Source organism: Cucurbita pepo, chromosome 5, assembly GCF_057944985.1.
Source record: "Cucurbita pepo subsp. pepo isolate OVF chromosome 5, ASM5794498v1, whole genome shotgun sequence".
Lineage (NCBI taxonomy): Eukaryota > Viridiplantae > Streptophyta > Magnoliopsida > Cucurbitales > Cucurbitaceae > Cucurbita > Cucurbita pepo.
The window spans coordinates 15441766-15466317 of NC_141802.1; the positions used below are offsets into that span (position 1 = coordinate 15441766).

The 24552-nt window shown below is 36.7% G+C and overlaps 4 protein-coding genes across 6 annotated transcripts; 2 read left to right on the top strand and 2 right to left on the bottom strand.

Moving 5' to 3' along the window:
• The first annotated feature begins 5790 nt into the window (after positions 1-5790).
• On the top strand, positions 5791-8279 carry LOC111795658 (WAT1-related protein At5g64700). Of its 3 annotated transcripts, XM_023678203.2 has the most exons (7): positions 5793-6102; positions 6194-6256; positions 6354-6470; positions 6920-7178; positions 7256-7414; positions 7499-7650; positions 7978-8279. In XM_023678203.2, the coding sequence occupies exons 1-7, from the start codon at positions 5834-5836 to the stop codon at positions 8153-8155; spliced, it is 1197 nt and encodes a 398-aa protein (XP_023533971.2). In that variant the 5' UTR covers positions 5793-5833; the 3' UTR covers positions 8156-8279. The 3 variants fall into 3 exon arrangements, with proteins under 3 accessions (XP_086979894.1, XP_086979893.1, XP_023533971.2); XM_087123768.1 differs by lacking the exon at positions 7256-7414 and having other exon boundaries at positions 5791-6102; XM_087123767.1 differs by lacking the exon at positions 6354-6470 and having other exon boundaries at positions 5792-6102.
• A 5971-nt stretch (positions 8280-14250) lies between these two features.
• Positions 14251-17359, bottom strand: LOC111794691 (uncharacterized). Its single transcript, XM_087123766.1, has 3 exons — positions 16926-17359; positions 15117-15485; positions 14251-14936 (listed from the first exon to the last, which is right to left on the bottom strand). The coding sequence occupies exons 1-3, from the start codon at positions 17151-17153 to the stop codon at positions 14478-14480; spliced, it is 1056 nt and encodes a 351-aa protein (XP_086979892.1). The 5' UTR covers positions 17154-17359; the 3' UTR covers positions 14251-14477.
• Positions 17360-19623: 2264 nt separating this feature from the next.
• Positions 19624-23390, top strand: LOC111796190 (Chaperone DnaJ-domain superfamily protein). The gene is made up of 7 exons (XM_023678933.2): positions 19624-19941; positions 21382-21414; positions 21655-21744; positions 22303-22441; positions 22555-22852; positions 22937-22991; positions 23077-23390. Exons 1-7 carry the CDS (start codon positions 19807-19809, stop codon positions 23149-23151), a joined length of 825 nt encoding a protein of 274 aa, XP_023534701.2. The 5' UTR covers positions 19624-19806; the 3' UTR covers positions 23152-23390.
• Positions 23391-23628: 238 nt separating this feature from the next.
• On the bottom strand, positions 23629-24289 carry LOC111796192 (uncharacterized). The gene has a single exon (XM_023678934.2). The coding sequence runs from the start codon at positions 24287-24289 to the stop codon at positions 23696-23698; it is 594 nt and encodes a 197-aa protein (XP_023534702.2). The 3' UTR covers positions 23629-23695.
• Between the last annotated feature and the right edge of the window lie 263 nt (positions 24290-24552).

Below are 24552 nucleotides of genomic sequence, written 5' to 3' on the forward strand. Positions count from 1 at the left end.
CAACTTAATTGAAGCGCTTCCACTCGACTTGACTTCCCACTCACTTTAATTGTGTGGGTTTAACAGAAAACTAGTTACCTAAAAAATAGTAACTAAAAACAAGTAATGATTTTCAACCTAGGGATTTATCTAACAGCCGATACTTGTCTTGTCTTGACCCCATTGACACTATTCCTATAATACGAATGGTTCTTTAGAAGACACCGGACCTCGCGTGTCTTATGTTTTATCTCTTGACCACACCGGCCCCAGAACCTGAGTTGTCGACACATGATACTAATGAACTTTAGGTAGTCTTGGCTTCAACCCACCACTGATTCTAATTCTGACCCGCAACTTTCCTGCTCACTCTAATACTCTTGAGAAACTTGCAAGGTCTGCAATCCACTCTTGGTTCATTTCCTTGACAATCAGACACAAAAAGTGTGGCTTTGATACCAACTTTCAGGGTTTTACTTTTTCAACTGTGTGGTGCGTGATCTTGACACTCTCACAACCAACCTTTAGAAAAAATCAAGCTCCATATATATTTTTCACCCGGTTTTGCGGCTTCGTCAAACTTTAGGCGAGGTTTGTCTTCGCTAACCAAACATCGCTTGTGTGAAATCTAAGCTTGTTTGACCACACAAGCTGCCTACGCGTGCATGTTCAATCGTCTGTGACACAATCGACTTACCTTTACACTTGGTCAAGTCATTCGGCTAGACCTTGCCTTTCATCATGGCCAAGGTCTCTCAATGCAACGTCGTATCTCATCTTGACATCTTGGTTTCCAATTAACATGGTCCTCATTTCTAGACACAATCCCAAGTTGTGGGGTGTCTTCGACCATTGTAGCTTACTCGATCATGTCATCGAGAACGGACCTGTGTGCCATTTATAATCATCAAAACATCCCAAACATCCATCAATCCATCTATCGAGGCATTGGCCTTCTCATGCCATTCCATGTCATTTACGGATAATGTATTGAATAGTGGGTGTATAAATCAACCTCCAACACTTGAGCTAAGATGCAATATCAGCACACCCATGGCGCCCATTACTGTCCTTCAAAAACTTATTTCAAAAAAGTTGCCAAAGACACTCGTCTTAGAACCCTCGCCCTCACTGTGACACACGCATGTGCCATAGGGTAGCTCGCATAGGCCACAGGCCCAGGGGTGGTGGAGAAATGAAACCATGTCTCCCCCTATAATAGGACATTTTGAGGCATTTTCAATAATCTACGTGTAGATGTCATTTTTGCAAAACTTCATACGGTGTCGTGGAGTGTCCGTCCGATGTCCGATACAAACCAAATTTGGTGAGCATTCATATTTCATATGGATGAACTTAACTCCAAAATTGCATGTCCAAATTCCTTCCAAGATCTCGACTTTCAAGGTTAAGGCCGAAGGCCATACCCCGTCCTTCAACTAGTCTATCTTTGGCACTCTTGTCTACTTCTTGCTCTTATCTTGCTTATGCCTCGACTTCTATTTAATGCCTACTTTGTGTGGTGTATTAGATGATGTACTATCCTTCTCGGTTGTATCATGACACTCATATAGGTCCTCGTGTGGCCGAATGGGTGCCAATTGAGGGTCACCACTTCTCTCGTCACAACGTGAGGGTCACAACCTACTCTCTTCATAGTTAAGTTGTGACGTTCTCCCCCACTTGAAATAGTCACGTCCTCAATGACTTACTTGCGGGCACAACAACTCTTGGGATTGTAACACTGTCCCCAACTTAATCTCGGCATCTTCCTCATGGCGATTCAACTTTGGACTGGCTGCTGAAAGACCCGCTAGAAATAAGTGCTTCAGAATAAATACAGAAACTGTGTACTACTTATGAGTTATCCCACTAATGGAACTTCCCACGATCTTCGAGACTCGCGACATAAGCATGGAAAACAACTGCAATGGTTGTGGGCAATCCCCTTCGGGGCCTCCCTTGCCCTTCTGTGGAACTTTCCTTGATCTTCGAGAACGGGCCCGCGTGTCGTTCATAATCATCGGAACATCCCAAACATTCATAAATTCAAGTTCTATCGAGTCATTGGCCCTCCAGTGCCCATTCCATGTCATTTCAGATATTGTACCAAATAGTGGCCGTATAATTCAACCTCTGACACTCAGGCTAGGGTGCAATACTGACACACCCATGGCGCTTGATATTGTCCTTGAAAAACTCATTTCAAAGAAAGTCGCCAGAAACACTCGTCTCATAACGCTTGCCCTCACTGTGACACACACATGTGCCACAGGATAGCTCCCTTTGGCCTTAGGGCCCAGGGGTGGTAGACAGCTGAAACTAAGCATCCCTTTATAGGACATTTTGAGGCATTTTATATACTTCACATGTAGATGTCATTTTGACGAACTGTCATACGGTGTTGTGGAGCATCCGTCCGGTGTCCGATTGACACCAAATTTGACGAACATTCAAATTGCATATGGATAGACTTAACTTTAGAACCACATGCCCAAATTCCTTACAAAAACTCAAATTTTGAGGTTAAGGCCTAGAGCCCTACCCAATCCTTCAACCAGTCTATCTTTGGCATTCTTGTCTACACTTTGCCTTTATCTTGCTTATGTTCGACTTCTCTTCAATGCCCACTCTTTGTGGTGTGTTAGATGATACATCATCCTCTTCGGTCACATCATGGCACTCATATAAGCTCTCGTGTGGTCGAATAGGCACTACTTGATGGTCGTCGCAACATGAGGGTCACAACCTACTCTCTTCATAGTTAGGCTGTGACACAATGCAAGATGACCCTTTGACACAGACTACGTTGTAGGAAACGCATGAAGCCATGGGCATCGGTACTTAGACTATCTCATAGGAAACGCATGAAGCTCTAGTCATATGTATGCAAATTGTATTGTAGGGAATACATGAAGCCTTTGATGCAAGTATTAGACTATGTCGCAGGAAACACATGAAGTCTTAGACATAGGTTAGGACTGATGAGACAGGTTAGTTTTACCCTACTGATGACAGTGTCGCAATAATAATTCAACCTAGTACGAGAGGAACCACTATGGATGGACTTAACTCCAAAATTGCATGTCCAAATAATAATAAATGAAAGATATCTATGTTAAGAAGGCAAATATCAAGATGTCATTTTGATATATATGGTAGACTATCAAGTATGATATATATGATAAACTATAATTTAATATTAAATATCCTTAACAACTGATATGTTCACTAACCATGGGACCCACAACTCTCTTGGGGTGTCTAAGAGATAAGAACTCAAAACTCAAGATCAAAGTCCTAACTACAAAACTAGGTACAAAAAGGGGTTAACCCTAACTAAAAACAAATATTAAAAGAAGAATGCAAGTCACCTTGAGAGAAGGAAAAGTTGGGAATTAAAACTAAATGAAGTATTTGAGGTTTTTTAGCATTAATATTGACACCTTAGCATTTCCAATTGAATGCATTAGTTTTGATCATTAAGAGATATGATCCAACCATGCGGCTATTTATTGAATATAAGGAATTGATCAAGGTAGCAATGAAGAAGAGGTACACTTCCAAAAACCAAGGATCTCTTAAGTATAGGAGCCAAGAAAGACAATGTTTCAAAGATTTCCACTAAGTTTCAATATGGTCGTTAAGAGTGACGAGGTCTTTTTGGTACTAATGTCCCATAACTTATGTAATTCCCATGGATCAAATATTCAAGGAAGCTTCTAGGCTTGTTTATAGAAGTGCTCATATCGATTATAGAAGGCTAACCGAAGATAAAAAGAGTTGTTTGATATATATATATATATAGTTAGTTGTTTCCTTTAGATAATAAATATTAAAGAATGTGGTCTAGTAGATCATTTTAAGCATGTAATCGGTCTAGATCGGTACCGATGCACAAAATTATAAGTTTACTTGATATTAGTGAGATGATGTAAAAGGTTTGTCCATATGTTAATTTGATATAGTGAGATGTGTTTATTTTTCCACTCAAATGGTAAGATCAATTGCGAGATATTTTTAAATATCTATTCTATCAAGACAAGGGCACATGCATAAATGATGACATTTGTTTTATATTAATCGATAAGACCTAAATTTTAAACTTAATCAACTTGAAGTAGTCAAGCTCATTGGGCTCATCAAGCATAGGTTGGAAGAAAATTTGGGCTTGATTAGATGGTAATTAGGAAGTTGCCTAGGTCAAAATCATATTAGAGTTTTAAAGGAATAAAAAAAAAAGACGCATTAAATAATTTCATCGAACCATATAAAGGTGCACAACAGTACCACTATGTTCCTCGAGCAGTCGTTCTCGACACCCAACAATCTTCTCCGTTCGTTCAGTACGCCTAGGCATTTTATACACATGTTGATAAAGAATCATTATCAGGGAAGTAAGATATAGATTACCTTGATGAAATATCTCGAGTCACTCCACAAGCAAGATCGATCCTGTAAATCTTGAATGATTCTAAACATGTAACCTAAACTACATAGAATTATAAAGAAACTTAGCTTTTGACTAAAAGAGAGATAAGAACACTTAACCCTAATGAAAAGAAATCCATTCAAAGGAAAGTAAAATTCGGATTACCTCGTTAGGCTTTTCTATAATAACCAATTAGTCTAGGTGTCTTTTTGTAATTTCCTATTTTTAAATTTTTTATCCAAAGGACTAATTAATTAATTAAAACTCAAAGAAGTTCGCTAAAATTGGAAAAATGACAATTTTGCCATTTTTTCCTTTCCATTTGCCTTAGATTCCTACCCCACTTTACTAGGGCATAAGGATTCCTTTCTTAAGCATCTTAAACTTAGTTGAATGTTACAATCCCCAACTAAGCCCTAGTGATGCTTGGTTTATCATAATTGACCCGCACAATCAACCTAGTTAGATTAGCTAGGATGGTTAATTGCATATCCAGATAGAATAAGATATTTACCGAGTATTTTTATGTCATTCAACCCCTAGATTAGTTGAACTTATGAGGAAACGAAAAAGAGCGTTTAGTTTGGAGTGACTTCGGAGATAACGATGAATCGGAATTTTCTTTTATATGTTATAAATTTCCAGTTCATATTTTATGTTTCTTTCATGCATTCATAATTCGTTAATTTGTAATTATTTAAATATTTGCCCAATGAATCTAGAAATAAATGTCCAATTTACCTTTTGAGTTGTTCTAATGTTCTATCATATGTCCAAATTTAAAGTATTAAACTTTTTTTATCGATTAACTTCAGATTCTAAACCTTTGGAACTTCCAAAGTAATTTTAAAACATGAAAATTAATAACAAAAAAAAAAAAAAAACATTTTTAAACGCCATTCTTTGAATTGAAACGAATGTTAAAAATAATTATTTTTTTAAAATAAAATCAATAATTCTATAATACCTTTTGAAAAATGAATAATTTAAAGTATGTTTGGCATGCATAAATAAAAAAAAAAAAAAGAAAAAAATTGTAATTAATAGAACATGATGAATAACATTTTAAAAAAAAAAAAGAGGAGACATAAAAATAATTTTTATAAGAAAAAAAAAATAAAAGTATATAAGGTATTTTACACCGACCATAAATTGAAATATCAAGTAAAGGACCACACACGATTTTAAAAGCTCAGAGACCAGAAAAAAAAACGACACGAGAACAAATTGTAGAAATAAAAATAAAGTAAAAAAGAAAAAGAAGAAATAGGACTAGTGAAAAGAGAGAGACCACTGAGGTAGAAAAAAAGTGGCCCCAATAAAATAATTTAAAAAAAAAAAAATAAATAAATAGAGAGATATCTTTTGGAATAGGAGCAATAAGGCAATGGGGATTGGAAGTGGGAGGCAAGTTATAAGCACATGGATGGATACACACCAATGATTCCAGGTGTATCTATAAATACCAGTTTGTTCATCAACAAAAACAACCCAACCCACTTCACACACCCTCACCACATGGAACACAACAAGCCTTTGGCGGCGGCGATTCTCATTCAAACCATCTACGCCGCCATGTTTCTTCTCTCCAAGGCCGCTTTTGACGGCGGAATGAACAATTTCATCTTCACTTTCTACCGCCAAGCCTTCGCCACCATCTCTCTTTCACCCATTACCTTCTTTTTCAAATGGTACTCTTCTCTTCTTTTTTTTTTTTTTTTTTTTTTTTTTTTTTTCTTCTTCTCTCAATAATTTAATTTTCTTTTTCTGTTTGTTTCTCAGGAAAACTGCCCCACCCTTGACATTCTTCACCTTCTGCAAAATATTTTTGCTTTCGTTTTTCGGGTACGTTATTGATTAATTCACCTGTGTTATGTTATCGTTACGTCGAATTAATTATCGATAAAACCCTAATTTTTTTTTCGATTCTTATGGTTTTTAGAATTGCTGTGTCTTTAAATCTTTATGGGATTGCTCTTGTGTATACATCGGCAACGTTAGCGGCAGCCACTACGAATTGTCTTCCGGTTATTACGTTCTTCGTCGCGCTTTTGCTTAGGTATACAAATTTAAATCTTTTGATTTTTTTTTTTTTTAAGCTATGGATTGATTAGTTTTATTGATGTTGAATCAAATATTATGATAACATTTAAGGAAATAGAAGGATAGACGGTAAAAGGTTTGGAATTTATACACATCTTTGTTGGTACTTTTTGTAATTAATTTAATATTGTATTTCATTCCAACTTTAGTGAAAATTAAATTAAAAAAGTGGATTCTTTGATGATTCCCTCCATTTGGGTCAAAGTTGAATGAGATAAAAAGATAAGAAAATATTGTTACAATGTATTTGGGGCGTATATGCTCGTTTTTTATACATAAGAATAATTCTTTTCAGATAATTGGTAGAATTGGTTCATCTGAGGAGAACGAAACACTGTTTATAAGAAAACTTTTCGAAAATAGAAAGTCGAGATTGAGATAAAATGGTGTTGATTTTTGTTGTAGGCTTGAGGTGTTGAGGTTAAAGTCAATAGCAGGAATAGCAAAGCTTGCAGGCATAGTTTTATGCGTCGGCGGTGTGGGGGTGTTGGCATTCTACAAAGGCCCACAACTCAAATGGTTCAATAATCATCACCTCTTTTCTGCCCATATCGCCGCCACCCACGCCCACTCTGCCACTGCCTCTTCCACCAGCTCGTGGCTCAAGGGCTGCTTTTTGATGCTCTCTTCCAATACCCTTTGGGGCATTTGGATTGTTCTTCAGGTATCCATTTTGAATTGTTTTTGGTTTTTTTCTTTTGTTGTTTTCAAAGGTTTAACAAAAAATTACATTGAAAACAGACATTTGTGCTGAAAAGCTATCCATCCAAGCTTGTGTTGACAAATCTTCAGTGTTTGTTGAGTTCATTTCAAACATTTGCTATTGCTATTGCAATGGAGAGAGACCCTAAAGAATGGAAATTGGGGTGGGATGTTAGGCTTCTTTCAGTGGCATATTGTGTAATTTTCTCTACCAACATCATCTTCCTGTGATTTTTTTATGTGTAATTTTGGATTAAGAATTAAGGAGAATTTATGTTGTAGGGTGTTGTGGTGACTGCTGTTACGTATTGCCTTCAAGCGTGGATTATTGAGAAGAAAGGCCCCGTTTTTCTTGCAATGTCTACGCCGTTTTCTCTAGTTATTACCACCGTCTGTTCCGCTATTCTTCTGGGCGACAGTATTACCCTTGGAAGGTACTACTACCTTCTTTACTCTACTAACAGTGGGCTTGGGCCGTTATATTTTTTATCTGGGTTGGATTGAATTTTTGAAAAAACGGAAGATTTGGGTCCATTTATGAATAGAAATTATTTAGTTGGGTGATCCCGACTAACCCAAAAGTAAAGTTATAATTTTGGTGCGGTGGTTGCAGTGGGCTTGAGTAGTTATATTTTTTATCTGGGTTGGATTGAATTTTTGAAAAACTGACGATTTGGGTCGATTTATGAATAGAAATTATTTAGTTGGATGAACCCGACTAACCCAAAAGTAAAGTTACAATTTTGATGTCGTGGTTGCAGTGGTTTGGGCGGAATTTTATTGGTGGGAGGGCTATATTTTGTGCTGTGGGGGAAGAGCAAAGAGCAAAAGATAAGTGAAGGGTTGAAAGAAGGTGGCAAAGAATGCAGCATGCAACAACACAAGGAGAATACAAAATTAGGAGATGAAAATTCAGCATCTCCCATTGAAAATGTCTAAATTTACAATCTCATTATATCTAATTTCTTTTTTTTTTCTTTTTTTAATTTTGAAGATAATCCTTTCTTGGTTGTATTTATTTTAATTTTGACTATGTTTTATATTATTTTAATTTCCTTTTCTACTTTTTCTTTTGCATTGTAATTGCATTTGTTGTTTGGTGATAAAAACATAAATATAAAAACAACAAAAGTAGCAGACTTTAAGAAAAGAGAACCTTGAAATTTGTAAAAGGACACAAATAATTAAATCCTCCCTTTTAAGGAAAGACTAATTTCTCTCTCTTTTTTTCTTTTTTTTTTTTTTTTTTTTTTTTAATTTTATTTTATTACATTAATTACATAAATTATTATTATTTTGTTAGGGTTATTCAATTAAAAATTCTAAAATTAGGAGATAAAAAAAAAAAAAAAAAAAAAAAAACAAATGACCCTTTATCACTAGAGCCGCCACTCCCTTCTTCTTTCATCTTCTCCGGTAACGACACACGAGCAGTGGCTTGCGGTTGGTCGGTCATCCTCTGACTCACGAGTGGTGGCGGCATGAACAAGGGGTTTTTCAGGCACTTCCTCAATTAAGAATGAGAAATATAATTGAAATTAGATATGTGTATTCTCATTGATATTCATAGCTTTCGAATAAGATGCAAGCTACCCACAATTAAATATTGAAAATAAAATAAAATATATTATAAATCAAATCATAAAGAAAAAAATATATTCGAGAAGAGGAGAGCTATCGGGTTAGTGCGAATTCGGTTGGGAAGGGTGGAGAAGGAAGTGATTTACCGACCCTCTTACAACGACACATACACTTTGGGGAGTACTCGATTCCGGAGAGAGCATGTGAGGACTAAAAGGGTCGCGACAACTGACTTTGTTGTCGGACTGCAAAAGTGTTTTGGGAAATTGTGTACTCACTCAAATGTTGGGTTTTAAATGGAAAATGATTACAAATGTATTTATGTGGATGATATTGTTGTAACCACCCAATGCATCATCTTACTTTTCTATCTCATAATATTCACATAAATTATTTCTAAAAAAAACTATGTTATAGACTTGAACCTCCCAATAGGAAGTTTTCAAGAAGATTTAAAAGAATGCTCTAATTTAATCTAACATCTACAAAATATAAAATAAAGATGTTCAATAGAAATAGAAGCTTGTTGATGAAGGTAAAACGATCGTATAACCTCTTGTATAGGATACTATTGGAGACTAGCCAATCTACCTCTCTATTGACGAAACTTGCAGACCCAGCTTGGCTATGGCATGCAAGACTTGGGCACATGAACTTTCATACGCTCAAAATGATGGGAGAGAAGAAGATGGCTACTGGGCTACCTAAAATCATACACCCGAACCAGCTGTGTGAAAGTGATCTAGTCTCCAAACAAGCAAGACTATCGTTCCCAGCTCAAACTAGTTTTCGTGCTGAGCGACCATGGCAACTGGTTCATGCAAATTTGTGTGGCTCGATCACCCCATCAACATCTTCCCAAAGTATCTATTGGCATTGACAACAAGAACCAGTTTCCGTGCTTAGCGACCATTGCAACTGGTTCATGCAGATTTGTGTGGCCCGATCACCCTAATAAGTATTTTCTCTTACTTGTTCTTGATTACAGTCGTTGGATGTGGGTGTACGTGCTCAAAGAAAACGGAGACGCATTATGTACATTCAAGAAATTCAAAAGACTCATTGAAAACGGGTCTGATCACAAGCTAAAAACCTTGTGCACTGACCGAGGTGGCGAGTTCTTATCCCAGAACTTCTCAAAGTTTCGCGAAGAGGAAGATATCAAGCGTCAACTCACTACACCGTACACTCTACAACATTAAAAGCTTACTCAAGAGAATGCAAGTCCAGGTGATTTTATGGGGCGAGACAATATGACATGTAGTTTATCTTCTAAATCGTTTACTGACAAAGGTGTTGGACACTCGCAGCCCCTACGAAGAATGGTTCAACAAGACACCTCACTTCGAGTACCTAAGAGTGTTCGGTTGGACAACACATGTTAAGACTACCAAACCATATATCAAAAAGCTTGATGACATAAGCCAAAAGATGGTGTACTTTGACGTAGAGGATGAAACCAAGGCACACAAGTTGTATGATCCACAACATGAGAAAATTCATGTAAGTAGAGATGTCATATTTGAAGAAAAGAAGAAGTGGGATTGGTGCAGCGTTGGCAATGACAAGCAAACTATTGGAGAGTTCACTACTCTGGAAGAAGAGGGAGACACAACAGACCTAGAAACTGCCCCTACAGCAATACCAACAAGTCCACACATGTCATCACCGGTGACACAGAAAGGCGTGATGGACTCTCTAGAACAAGAGAGCTCAAGCGAGAGCACAGGAGGATCCACAACAAAGGATGAACCAAAGAAGTTTCATTTTCTTGCTGAAATTTATGCAGATACACTTGAAGAAGAACTGGATCTTGATGATTTTTGCTCGTGGCCAAGGAGACGACAACCTACGGTGAGGCAGCAACTAACACGATGTGGCAGGAGGGCATGCAAAATGAGCTTGAAACTATTGAGAAGAACAAGACGTGGGAACTAACTAACTAGTCGTCTAGACACAGGTCCATTGGTTTGAAGTGGGTGTTTAAGTTGAAGAAGAATAGTGAAGGAAATGTCATCAAGCATAAAGCAAGACCCATGGCGAAGGGATAAGTACAATGACAAGGAGTTGATTTTGAGGAAGTTTTCGCGCCTGTGGCTAGACTGAACACTGTTAGGTTGATTCTTGTCCTCGTAGCTCAACACGGTGGGAGGTCTATCACTTGGACGCCAAATCAACATTTCTAAACGGTGACCTCCAAGAATAAGTGTATGTTGCCCAACCTGAAGGGTTTGTCATCAAAGCCAAAGAGAAAAAAGTGTACAAGTTGTCAAAGGCCCTCTACAGTTTACGGCAAACACCGAGGGCATGGAACATACGTCTGGACAAGAGCTTAAAGAGTCTAAACTTCAGGAAATGCTCACAAGAACAAACAGTGTATACAAGAAACGATGGGGTTGAAACAATCATCGTTGGCGTGTACGTTGATGACCCGATCATCACTGGTACAAGTGTGAAAGGCATCAAAGAGTTCAAGCAACAAATGATAAAAGAATTTGAGATGACTAATCCCGGGTTACTCACGTACTACCTCGGTATTGAAGTCGGCCAAATGAAAGATTGCATCATGGTAAAGCAATCGACCTATGCTAAGAAGAAGTTGCAGCAATTTAAGATGGCAGAGTGCAACCCGACCAAGTATCCCATGGAAGCAAAGTTACAACTCGAGAAAGATGCTGAATGAAGCTTGGTGAATTCCACTGAGTATAGGCGTGTCATCAGAAGTTTAAGGTACTTGACTCATACTCGTCCAAACCTTTCATATGTTGTTGGAATAATGAGTAAGTACATGGAAAACCCCACTATGGTGCATTATTAAGCGGTTAAGCACATCTCCGCTATGTGAAGGGAACCACAAACTCTGGGTTGAAGTATCAAAGAGGGCAAGGTCCTAAAGAACTAGTTGATTTTACCGATTGTGATTTAGCTAGAGATATTGACGATAGAACAACTGCAGGAATGACATTTTATCTCAACGAAAATTTGATCTCTTAGCAATCTCAGAAGCAGCAAACTGTGGCAATACTTTCCTGTGAGGCTGAGTTCGTGGCAGCAACTGCGGTGTCATGCCAAGCATTGTAGCTTAGAAATTTGTGGAGCAAAGTGACTAGAATCACTAAAGCCAATAAGTCTCTACGTCGACAACAAATCCACAATTGCACTGATGAACAATCCAATATTTCACGGACGCAGCAAACACATTAACACTCGCTTCCACTTCATCCGTGAGGGTGTTTAGAAGAGACAATTCGTTGTGGAGTTCGTATGCACTAGAGAGCAACGTGCTTATATTCTAACCAAGGCCCTATCAAGGGTTAAGTTTGCATAGATGTGGGAATTGACGGGAGTGAAAAATCTCAACCAAAATCAAGCTTAGGGAGGACAACGTGAGTTAATAAGCTTGACTCAGCGAAAACCTAGAGCAATTTTAGGATAATGGTTAGTCTTTAATTACAATAATGTTAGTAATTAATTAACTCGATGAGAAAGTTTAGGATTTCTACACTATAAATACTCAGAATTGAAAAGCTAAGTGTTTAAGGTTACTCTGTTCAAAAGCTCTCTTCCCTCACGCTGTTTCCCCTATTTCATTTATTTGTTGCGACATATTTCGATTGTGGGCCATTTCCAGCCGTACTTCTCTACACACGACTGGTCATCTTAGTCTCATAGTGTACGTGTACGTACTCATCATAAAAGAAAAATATCCCAATGCACGTGAACATATAAATACGCATGAGGTTCCCATATTTTCACGTGACATAACAAATCATGCAAGACAACCCCATTCTTTCATCACATATCATACTAACTAATATGCATGAATAAACTTTTATAAATCATTTCATTTATAACTTTCAAACCATGGCATGGGGTTTTTCTTCGTAGCTTTTCCTTATTTCAAAATATTTCATAGCATATCATAACCTTACATAATATATCATAGTGCATCATGACATCTCATACATTAGATAGCTCATATCATTTGGCATATCATATAAAAACACCTTCATAACATCACATCATATCATAAGACATATCACATATATGACACGTGAAAGGCTATTGTGCATGTGTCATCGTACATAAAACAATTCTTTTAAATAGAGCCATTTACTTGCCCTAGGTGGGAGTTACTAATTATTTTTTGTATCAGTCTGATTTTGCTCCTCAAGTTTCAATTCAACCTCAGGACCATAATCTTGTTGATATTAATTAAAATAAAATGATTGCAAAGATCAACGAGCTTGTAGTCCAATTATTGAAGGTAAAGAAATATCTCGACATATATATTCTATCTCTTTCTTTTCTTTCCAAAATCAATCTATTGTTTCGTATTTAAAATTCTTAAAATTAAAAATCATACGTATGATAAACTATTCTAGAAAACTAGATTCATATTTATCATTAGCCTAATAATTCTTAATAAATTTTTAAGCTTTCAATTTAGATTTAATGTTTCTTTTATTTAACAAATACAATACTTAAAATACCAATTATTAGATTACTATGGTTTATAAATGTGTTTGTTACGGTGTTATCTTTACTAAGTGTTTTAAACTCGGAATAACTCAAGTCTTTGTCTATCTGGATAGGTTCTTAGTCTAGAACGTTCGCTAAGTCAGTCAAATATTTACGAAGCATGGATATGTGACAATTGTTATATACTGCAAAAAAGGTCTCGAAAGTGTTTTAATCTCGGAGAGGTTCTTCGTCTAGAACGTGTGCTAAGTTAGTCAAGTATTTGCGAAGCATGGATATGTGACAATTGTTATATACTACGAAAGGCATATGTGGTAGAGTTGTTATGTATGTCATTGGTCCGATCCAATCTAGAATGTTGAAAGGTCCGATGAAGAATGGACTTAGCTTGCCGTTTCATCCAAGCCTTAGTATGTTGTTCATCGAGGTCACCTTCAAGCATACCTTGTTGCCTACTTCAAACTCTAGGTCTCTACATATTACCTCAATGTAACTTTTTTTTTTTGTCTACTTCAAGTCTGTACACATCCACATTCTAACATTTTACACGACCTCATTACTGGCTTGGACAAACTACAAAATGTTTCTCGTTTAATATGGTTCACTAGACCACATTCTATAACATTCAATGTCGAAGGAGAACATTTTTGTTCACAAAAAACTCATACTGTGAGAGTTTTGTGTAACACTCACTATATAGAACATTAAGTTCGCTTAAGTGTTTATCCGGTTACTCCCTTTATCATACAGGGTTTATACTCGTGATAGCGCATTATACAACTTGTGGATGTTAATAGCTGAATGCATAGAATGCATGTGATTTGCTTTGCAGACAACATATGGTTGAACTGTTTGTGTGAAAGCATGATCACAACCTCAAAATTCACCAATCTTGACTAATGCTGTCTTGGTTTCTCTCAGGTTTTTTTGTTTTCACATTTGGTTTGTGAGTTACTATATGAACAAGGAACTCCTTTAAAACACAACATTCTATGTTTATACTAATCTCTCAAACTCAAATGTCTATGCAAACTGAATATGCAACTCAATCAAAAACCAACAAATCATATATAGAACAAAACAATAGAAACAAAGCCTCTCAAGAACTTACCTTCATGACGAATCTAAACTCTTCTTGATCATCCCAGATTCCATCCACTACTTCTTCTTTGGCCAAAGTTTCTCCCATAGAATAAATTTAAACACTCATACTTTCTGTACTTCGACTTCTTTTTTCTTCACTACTTACCTTGGCTTCCTCGTTTTTCTGTGCTGGTTCGGTACTCCTTTCTTTCTTTGTCTCCATCTCGGTCTTCCCGATATTGCTGATATCTTCTTTCTTCTGCTCAGATGTTGTACTCTCATGTTTTTCTGGTATTGCTTCAACTAATGTTACTGCTTCAGGTTTCTCAACTTTTTTGGGCAATTTTACATTCTCTGATGTCTTTTCCACAGGTGTTTCGCTTATTGGCTCGACGTCAGATGGTGAGGTTATAGTTACTTTCTCGTCGGGAACGGTCGCAGAAGTTGTAGGACCATCAGTGATCAGTATCTTTTCAGCTGGAATTTCAGTTTTTTCAGTCTCTACTTCTGTTTGAGGTGCCTTTACTTCAGATTCTTCTGCATGTTTTTCAGACTCTACTACAGTTCGAGGCATCTTTTCAGCTGGAATTTCAGATTTTTCAGTCTCTACTTCTGTTCGAGGTGCTTTTACTTCAGATTCTTCAGCATGTTTTTCAGCTGGAATTTCAGATTTTTCAGTCTCTACTTCTGTTTGAGGTGCTTTTACTTCAGATTCTTCTGCATGTTTTTCAGGCTCTACTACAGTTCGAGGCACCTTTATCTCAACTTCTTCTACTTGTTTTTCGGTTTCTACTACAGCCCGAGGCGCCTTTGTCTCATGTTCTTCTATACATTTTTCGGTTTTGACTACAATTTGAAGCCCCTTTGTCTCAGGTTCTTCTATGCATTTTTCTGTTTCATCTACAGTTTGAGGCGCCTTTGTCTCAGGTTCTTCTATACATTTTTCAGTTTCAACTACCGTTTGAGGCACCTTTGTCTCAGGTTCTTGTGTACACTTTTGGGTTTCTACTTCAGTTTGAGGTACCTTTGTCCCAGATTCTTTCCCATCTTTTTCTGTCTCTATAGACTCCAGTTTCTCTGTTTCCCCTGCTGGCCCCTCACATAATTGGTTCACCCCTTCTTTCTGCAGAATATTCAGAATTCATGTTTAAAATAGCAATTTCAGAAGACGTTGAAGGAGGATTTAGATATGCAAAGAACATTAACCTGTCATATGACATTTTACACCACAAAAATTGATCGAAGTAGAAATAGATCAAAATAAAATGTGTCCCATAATTGGAAGTAGTTCAAACCGACAACTTCAAAGCACAGCTACAGCTTAGCTAGCTAACACATTTATGAATACACATACCATACTTATCTACACAATCAGTTTGGGCACCCACCACTAGGCAACGCAAGATCACATTGATGAACAATCATTATCCAAGGCAAATGATCTTTCAATAAACTTCTCGAAAATTTCTGGCTCGCCACTCATCTGATTCTAACAACAACTATTAGCATAACCTATCAATCAATCTTTACCTGACCGTGTAACTAGGACCCAGAAGCATGTCATATCAGAACGTGTGGGTGAAAAATGTATCAACACTTTTCCCATCAAGATCACATGGGAATGAAAGAAATTTCTATAAGGTGCAGACAAACGGGTAAAGTTCAATGAGCCGTGAAGCAATCACAGAATTGAGGCAAGGCATGAGCAGGAATAACAGAAGAAAGTGGAGGAAAAAACGGGTGCCCCTCAAAGGAAAGACACTTTTGCTAGTCACCAAACAAATGTGTCAAGGAATGTGGAAGACACGCACTTACATGATCAAGCCTCCTAAGTGCTGCTGCTGCTGCTTGCATATTATATATCTAAACGTCCAATCAGACGAATAGGGTTCTTGAATGGGAAAGGGAACCATTGGAAATTAGGTAAAAAACGTTCGAACCAAAAGATTTCAGGATGCCGACAAGTCATAAATTATGAAGAAACTGAGCCAGGTTGAAAAATATAATTGCATTTCTTTACATCACTTTTCACCTTTGGGAGGACCGTTCATTTAGCTTTACGCCCAAAAGAGGCTAAAAGTTTCCTTCTGGAAAAGAGTAAACAAATCTGTTTGGTTCCCGAGAAACCGCCGAGATTCGCGAATAAATTGGAGGTTCCAAAAGAAAATATGAAAAAGCTACAAAAACACAACCGCATGTTCATTTAATTCTTTTCCAATAGAGAAACACGAGGAGGCATCAATAGCATATTCTTCAATTTTTTATACGTTTTCCTCAGTTCTTCATCGAGAACCTAATGGCAGCAGAACGCCCTAATTTCAGAATCATTCAGCACAATCATCCAGTTCATTCAACGAACAACAAACAGCGAGAACATGATTTCAACGAAAAACTGAGAAACAAAACCTAACGAGTTCATACATTTAAAGAAGAATAACGATGAATTTATTTTTAATTAACAAACAGCATCGAGAACAGAATCTCAAACACTGATCAGCAGTCGATAATCGGAAGAAATTAGAAATCAAGTCGAAGAAACAAAGAGACGATTATAGCGAAGTACCTCCTTAAACAAGCGGCTAAGAGAGCGGCGTTTAACACTCTGATCATCCACTTTATCGTCGTCAACAACTTCCTTGCCTTTATCGCTCTGGTTTTCCTCAAATGTCTTCTCAGCTTCAACAGAGGCTACAGTGTCAACAAAAACATCCTTCTCCTCAACATTCTTCTCCGGCACCGGCGCCGGAGCCTTGCCGCTGTCGACTTTCGGCTTAGTCGCACAAGCTCCCATTTCTCCTCCCGTTAATTGGATTACCTCTTCTTCTCTTATCTAAGGAACAAGAATTTGACAAAGAGAAACAGAGAGAAATTTTCGAGAGAATTTAGGATTTCATAGGGAATGTAATCGTTTGAGTGTTCGTTGTTCCGACAATTTTTCTATGGCGAAACAGAGAGAGGAGAGGAAATGGTAATGCTGAGGCAGAGGTTTTTAAAAAAATAAAAAAATCATATATTGAAAATAATAATAATAATAATATTATTATTATTATTATATATTGCTATTGTTTAATTAATTATGAAATTAAATTACAGCGAGGCAATGGTGGTACGTGAGCTGGCTATATCTCATTGGGGAATTGTTATTTCCAAGTCATCCCGTGTACACCTCAGCATGTTTTTTTTTTTATTAATACAAATATTTTTCAAAATTTTAAATAATAACCTTTTTAATTAAAAGAAAAATCTTTAAAATACTAAACTAAAAAATTTCTATTAATTTGTTTATATACACTTTATTAATTATCTCCCTCTTCAATTCTCTCTCTTTATACCGTTTACTCTGACTTATAATTCAACAAATTTTCATTCTTTTTTTTTTTTTTGTCTTCGGTATGAATTTTCTTCTTTTATTCATGGTCTCGATAACTTTCCTAATATGAACATTTATGAATATTTCCAAATATAAATATAATAAATTTCAACATCCAATTTATTTTTAAATTGAGTTTTTTAAACTTAAAGTTAAATATAAAAAATTAGCTATTTAAAGTGTATAATAATGATTTATGTCCATAAGCTAACTATACCAAAATAATAATAATAATAATAAATAAATAAATTTCTAAAAATTTTAAAGATAGTAAGTTACCTGTAAAAGTTTATAAATGTTTTATATGCTTATGTGCATTACTAATAAGGATATTTTTAAATTATTTAATATATATATATATAATTTTAAAAAAAATTAAAATATTAATTAAATTTTGAAAGTTAAAAGAGTATTTTTAAACACTGTAGTACTTCTCGAACAAAGTATTAACCATTATGTTATTAAAAGTAGATACATTTATTATTATTATTATTATTTATTTATTTATTTATTTATTTATTTATTGACAAAGTGGAAAGTTATTTTTTTTTAATTAATTTAACTTATTTTTTATCAATATTATGGTCTTGATTTGGTAAATTTGGTTTCTACACGGCCTTGTTGGTAGACCGAGAAATAGGTTGCACATCAAAGGAGAGTCGCCACAGAGAGGGAGCCACTTCCCTCGGAGTAAAGGAAGAAGATAGTGTTGAAGCTAGAAGAGTCGCCACAGTGGACGAAGGTGCTGATTTTGGTGAGGAGGCCGGCAGCGACTTGGTTGGCGAAGAGGCCAGTGCGGCACTCGAGACTTGGCCCAAAGAGTCAGCGATTAAAGCGACAAGGATGACAAAGACAAAAGTAGAAGAGGAAGTCATAGCAGCGAAGAATGGAATGAGAGGAAAGAAGAAGACAAAAGTGGAAGATGGAAGGGAAGTCTTAGTTGCCGAGGTTGAGGATGAAGAGATTTCTAGTTCAAGGGGAGACTGAATGTGTTGGAGAAGGTGAGGTTGTATGTATAGAGTATGGTGAAGAGTGGGCCTGCTAAGGATGATTTGGAGGCCAAAAGAGTGGAGCCGAAGAGTCATCAATTGGCTCTGCTTGCCCCTCCAGCTTAAGTAGTGGTGGAGAAAAAGATGAGTAGAAAATTCATAAGCCATTAAAAACAAATGATCGAAGTTGCTAAACCGAAAGGGCTCTTATACCATGAGAATATTTGCTAAAACTACCGCACCTAAACGGTAGTGAAATTCTCTATTTATAATCATAACATAAATTACAAAATAAATGGAAAGAACAATAAATAGATGAAAGATATTTGCGTATAATAAAGGTCAAACATTATACCTATGGTAAATTGTAATGGAGATATTTGCCTGTAATAAAAGATCAAATATGACATAAATGTAAACTATAATTCAAAACTAAATATCCTTAACAGTTCACGACCAAACGTAACATTCAAAATTAAGTCACTCGACTGTTGGGGTTAGATATGCAATCATATACAAAACATGAGTGAGACCTATATTTTATAAACATTATGCAACCTTAGGCTATTTTCAGATTCGGGGAGGGTTGGATGTATAGTACTTCTCCACACACGATCCATGTACGCGCACATGGGCCCATGAGACGGGCTCGTTTACGTACTTCCTAGGCATGATTTGGTCGGGCACAACGCATTGCACGTCGCAATTAATTTGAAGCAATGTTACATATTATAATTTTCATGTTCAACAAATAGATATTCCAAGTGTTATTGCTCAAGTTATTCATAGTGTTAGGGTGTTAGCCCAAATATTGGTACCGGGGGAGAGGCCCAAGGGCGCAGCGAGCTTGGTAGAAATTCGGCCCATGAGTGTCTTCTTCCATATTTAGCGAAGCTATGGAGCAAGGAATTTGCAGAGGATAACCAAGGGCAGAACGAGGAAAGGCGTCTGCTCCGCTGAGCCAAATCCGCTGCCAACCTTTTCTCAAACCTTCAATTCCACTCTATATTTAACACTATACAACTTCAAATTCCCTTCCGTAATCGCCAATACACTTCCCTTTTGCTTCACCTTTTCAATTACCAATGCTAATTCCCAGATTTCGAACTTCCCTAATTCTTAAAAATTCGTTCATTAGGTCAACTTTGGCCGCTACTCATGTCGCCTCTTTCCACTCCACGCCTGCCTCTTGCGATAAGTGGAAGAGTAAATGGAAATTTGTGAGTTTAATTTTTCTTTTTGTTTCTATTTTCTGTTTGAATTGCCCTATTTTCATGATTTTCCTGTTTGCTCATATCATTTGTTTTCGTTTTATTTATGGACATTGAATGTTCGTCATTGTTGTCTTCTTTGAATGCTTCTTGACTTGCAAAGAGTTTAAGGTTATTTGCAGTTGATTAGTTGATTGAGTTGCAGAAAAGCTATTCTGGCTTTATCCGACAGCATTCTACATATCTAGCAACAGTTGTTGAGAGAGAGCTAATGATATTAGGACCTAAATTTACAAAACTAGTATATAGAAGCAAAGCTATTAGTTTACATTATCCCGGATGAATTTGATTGCCTAGTTATAGTTGGGCTTGAAACTCTGTGGATGAACCTGTTAGCTATGTGTGTTGCTTTTTGCAAGTTAAACAGTTCATGTGTGAGCATATCAATAGAATTACCAAAGTACAAACATTATTGTGATAGTTTAATCTTGTCGCTGGAATGCTGATGTTGGAATTTGGGTGGTGAGTTGATTCGCAATTGATCTTGTTAGCATCTTTGTATCAGGAATTCATTTGATAAGTGTAGGACATAGATATTATCACGGGATAGTTTATTTTTATTGTTTTAATGCAAGATATAATGATCTACCATTAGAGATGGAGACAAACTATAAAAATGATTGTTTTTAATCTATGATCTCCTTTACTCTCCTTGGCATAAAGTATATAAGCAGCCTATAAATACTATTTTCAACTATGGTTTTCCTTGCTGTGCTATCTAAATTTTACATATGTTCCAAAGAACCAGACCCATGTTTCGAAAACTAAAAAAATTTGTTTTTGGAGATTTGGCTAAGAATTCAAATGTTTTCTTTTGAAAGATGAAACTCTTATACACAATTTTCAAAAACCAAAAATTAAAACTCAATTGGTTGTCAAACGAGTTGTGATATTGAGTTAATTGGTACAGTTGTTCATTAAGAAGCGTAAACATTTCTATTTGGGATGTATTTTTAGGCCCAAGACATAAAAAGCATGAAGTATCACTCGATGAATCCTATATGCGAGTTAGCTCAGACATTCAGGGTATTAAACAAAAAAACGTCACGCTATGTGTGTTGGGTATTTCTCTGGCTGTGTTGTGTCATGTGAATTGCTTTTTTTTTTTTTCTTTTACTTTTTGCTTAATAAGATGCTAGTGCATTGTTCAGTCGTAATTTAAAATGGAATGTTTTAGTCGAGCTATATTCTGGTAAAATTAAACATAATCATTCAAGAGAACCAAGAAGAGGATCATCAGTCTACAATCTAGCAAGGCTTTCATTTACCTTTTGATCATAAGAAATGAATTAAATCTACTTATCTATGATCATTTGCACCACTGAATGCATAATACTTTCTGAAGTTATAACTTCTTTAAAAAGAAATTCCTTTTCTATACTTTGGCAGGATGATGGTGTGAGTGGAAAGGAGCCGTCAAAGGTATGTTTATCTATTAGGTGACTATTTTTTCTTTGTTGTTCTTAGATTATAAATGCAAGATTGATGTCATTGAGCCAGATGGAGTTTCGTTTTTTGATTGGTTCAGCATTTTGAATATCTTGCATGTCTATCCCATTGCATAATTGCATTAGATGTTATTGGCTTACATTTATTGGATGATACGAATTAGTCATTTATTATTTATTTTAATGATTCTAATGTTGAAAATGATGATACCAGAATTATGTAAGATATGTGACCCGCCAAAGGCGTGCCGATGCAAAAAAGGCTCTAAAGGACCTCCTCTACAACAGTGGATCTACCTTTCAGGTATTCATTCTGATGTACACTTGCAAAAATTAGAATTTAAGTTGGATAATTATTATGAACATGATGTTTCGTGAGGTAGCAGTAGGTCGTGAGGGGCTCACCAGGTTTGTATTCAGAATTAACGTATACTACAGCATCTTGGGAAGATACATTAGAGGAATCGAATTGATCACTTCTTTCTTTCAATGCATAATAATCAAATGAATAGAGCTGATGCCATAGAATGTGTTGGATGCCATCTATTTGACGCAGGGGTTGAATGAGTTCTTCCCTGGGTAGGAGGTCGGGAGTTGGATGTTTCAAAATACCTTCCAAGATCCCACATTCAAGTCCTTTGATTGAAACCATAATAACTGAACATTCTTGTCCTCTCTGAGAGTTAGCCTTGGGTTCGACAGAGCCTTCCTAAAGATTAGTAGGGGTGGACTATGAGCATAATGCAATGAGTGCAACTCTTATATTCTTGTTATGTACATAACTTTTAAATATAAGGAAAAACAAAACACATAGTCCCATGACTATATATTTTTATTTGGTTCATACCTTATTCATCAATAGAACAAGGAATCAAAATGGAGTCTTGGTGATCGCTGGTCTTCTGATGAGTCATTTGATCAACCGGGCAGCTGTGATAAGAAAGGACGAGCAAAGTCATCTACGCGAAATTTTGGGAAATCCCAGCACAAGAGATCAAAACGTCAGTTCGCATTGCCTACTGCTATTTCATTTTCTTTATATATGTTATTTCCTTTTGATAAATTTCACGGGGATGCGAATGTGTGATTTTGAACACTTTGTATTTTTCTTCAGGTAAGTTTAGAAGAGAGAGTTTCGTTAATGATTCGGAGACAATCTTTCACGCCACATTTGGGAATAGATCATATACATGGTCCTTCGGCACACGTAAGGATTCCTTTCAAAATTCAGCATCTGGTTTTGAGTGGACAGAGTCTCCTCCTAACTGGAAGAACCAAAGAGGTACTGAATGGGAGAATTCAAGTGATTGTGAGTCTGATGAGGAGACCGCCGATGTAGGATCATGTTCAGATAGAACTATTCTGGGGTTACCAAAGACAGGTCCTTTAAAGATTGAAGAAGTTAAAGCAGCGTAAGTTCATTAGTCTTTCCACTCGACTCGACTCGAACCCACTTATTATTTGTTCATCTTACAGTCATCCCCATCCTCTTGCAGGTTCCGCTCGTCTGCTTTAAAATGGCATCCTGATAAGCATCAGAGATCTTCCAAGGTGAGTTTGGAATAATATTTTCAGTCTGAACAAAGCTAATGAGTTACCCATTTCATTGACTGTAGTTTGGGTTGCGTGGTTTCAGGCAATGGCTGAAGAGAAATTCAAACTCTGTGTTAATGCATACAAATCCTTGTGCTGCGCACTCTCTCCAGGTTAAGCTGCTGCAGGTGTGTTCTAACTTGTAACAATTCGAAATGATTTAAGGTTTTTGAAATATAATTTATGTAGAGAGGGTTATATATAGTCTCTATAATTTGATTCAAAATCCGCTCCCTCTTAGTTTGATGGAAAGAGGAGTGGAAGGAATAATGGATGTATTTTTGTAGTAAGAAGGTAATTCCGTCCTTCTACCTTTGTCACCTATAGAGCACTGATCCATTGCATTCGTTGAGGATACTCCAACTTTTGTGTTTACATCTTTAGCTTTATACTAAATTATTCATTAACAGGATGAAGAATTTGTTGAATGTGAGAAAGATAAGATGTTGAAGGGAGGTAAGTTTAGGAAAATCCTAATGAAGGCAAATAAATTTAGTTAGTTGATAAAATGGTTGGTCGGAGAATTAATGTCCTCCAAGACCCAATGTAATGTAAAGATAAAGGGGGTTTATTGGTAATGGGTTCAAGTCAAAGAGATTCGGAAGCCTCAGTTGAGTTAGATAGATTGGAGGTATAATAACAGAATTCAGATCAAATCATCATCAGAAACAGAGAAGAGAAACAGAGGAAGCCACCATAAATCCATAGATGAACACCAAGAACCCAAAATACAGCGCCCAATTCCTCTTGAACTTACCAAAGTAAATCTCAGGAGGCTCCTGGTGCGGAATCTCCAACTCCTCTTCCTCCATGTCTCCGTCGCTGCTACTCATCTTCATCTCCCTGAGCTTCTCCGTCGCCAATCCCAGACTCAGCTTGTGGCATCGCCTTTGGTACTTGAATCCGTTGATGCATCGCAGCGTGTGAGCCACGGATACGTAGAAGGCCAAATGCGCTAGGGTTAGGAGAGCGATCGGGATCCAGCAATGCCGGCACTGTAGCCGAGATTGCGACTGAGGTTGCGATTGAGCGAGGAAAATGAGAGCTAAGAAGATGAAGAAGAGCTGGAATTGGTTGTGGAGCTCCTTCTTTTGGAGATCGATTGAGCGCTTCTTTTCTAGGGCTTTGTCGAAATGTAGATGGATTATGGTGTTCAAGGCTTCGAGAGCTGATTCCTTAGGTATGGAGCGGCGGTTGTTGAGTTGATGATACTGATTTTTAATCTGGTTCGGCGTTTGATTTCCGTAGTCCGCCATGGACGCACAGCTTCGTGTTTGAGATCGAGTTTCTCGGGTCGGCGATGTGGGTCTCTGCCCATTAGTGAATGTGGCCGTTAAAATTATTGTTTCAGGTAATATTCAATTATATTTAATGGAGGTAGTTGAATTTCAAATTTTTGAATAAATTATAAATTTGGTTTCCTTTGCTAATGAAAGAAAATCTTCCTGCACCCCTTTTTTTTTTTATTTCTATTTTATTTTTTTTAATTGTTAAGTTTCAATTTCTTTTTTACTTTCTT

Bases quoted from the DNA above. Each gene is read 5' to 3' on its own strand.
- LOC111796190 (XM_023678933.2), top strand. From the start codon at position 19,807: ATGCTAATTCCCAGATTTCGAACTTCCCTAATTCTTAAAAATTCGTTC. The intron at 19,942-21,381 runs GTGAGTTTAATT...ATACTTTGGCAG, and splicing joins GGAAGAGTAAATGGAAATTT to GATGATGGTGTGAGTGGAAA. The intron at 22,992-23,076 runs GTGAGTTTGGAA...GCGTGGTTTCAG, and splicing joins AGCATCAGAGATCTTCCAAG to GCAATGGCTGAAGAGAAATT.
- LOC111795658 (XM_023678203.2), top strand. From the start codon at position 5,834: ATGGATGGATACACACCAATGATTCCAGGTGTATCTATAAATACCAGT. The intron at 7,179-7,255 runs GTATCCATTTTG...CATTGAAAACAG, and splicing joins GCATTTGGATTGTTCTTCAG to ACATTTGTGCTGAAAAGCTA. The intron at 7,415-7,498 runs GTAATTTTCTCT...TTTATGTTGTAG, and splicing joins TTCTTTCAGTGGCATATTGT to GGTGTTGTGGTGACTGCTGT.
- LOC111796192 (XM_023678934.2), bottom strand. From the start codon at position 24,289: ATGGCGGACTACGGAAATCAAACGCCGAACCAGATTAAAAATCAGTAT.
- LOC111794691 (XM_087123766.1), bottom strand. From the start codon at position 17,153: ATGGGAGCTTGTGCGACTAAGCCGAAAGTCGACAGCGGCAAGGCTCCG. The intron at 15,486-16,925 runs GTACTTCGCTAT...AATATTCTGCAG, and splicing joins TTAGCCGCTTGTTTAAGGAG to AAAGAAGGGGTGAACCAATT. The intron at 14,937-15,116 runs GTGCCTCGAACT...CCAGCTGAAAAG, and splicing joins TAGAAGAAGTTGAGATAAAG to ATGCCTCGAACTGTAGTAGA.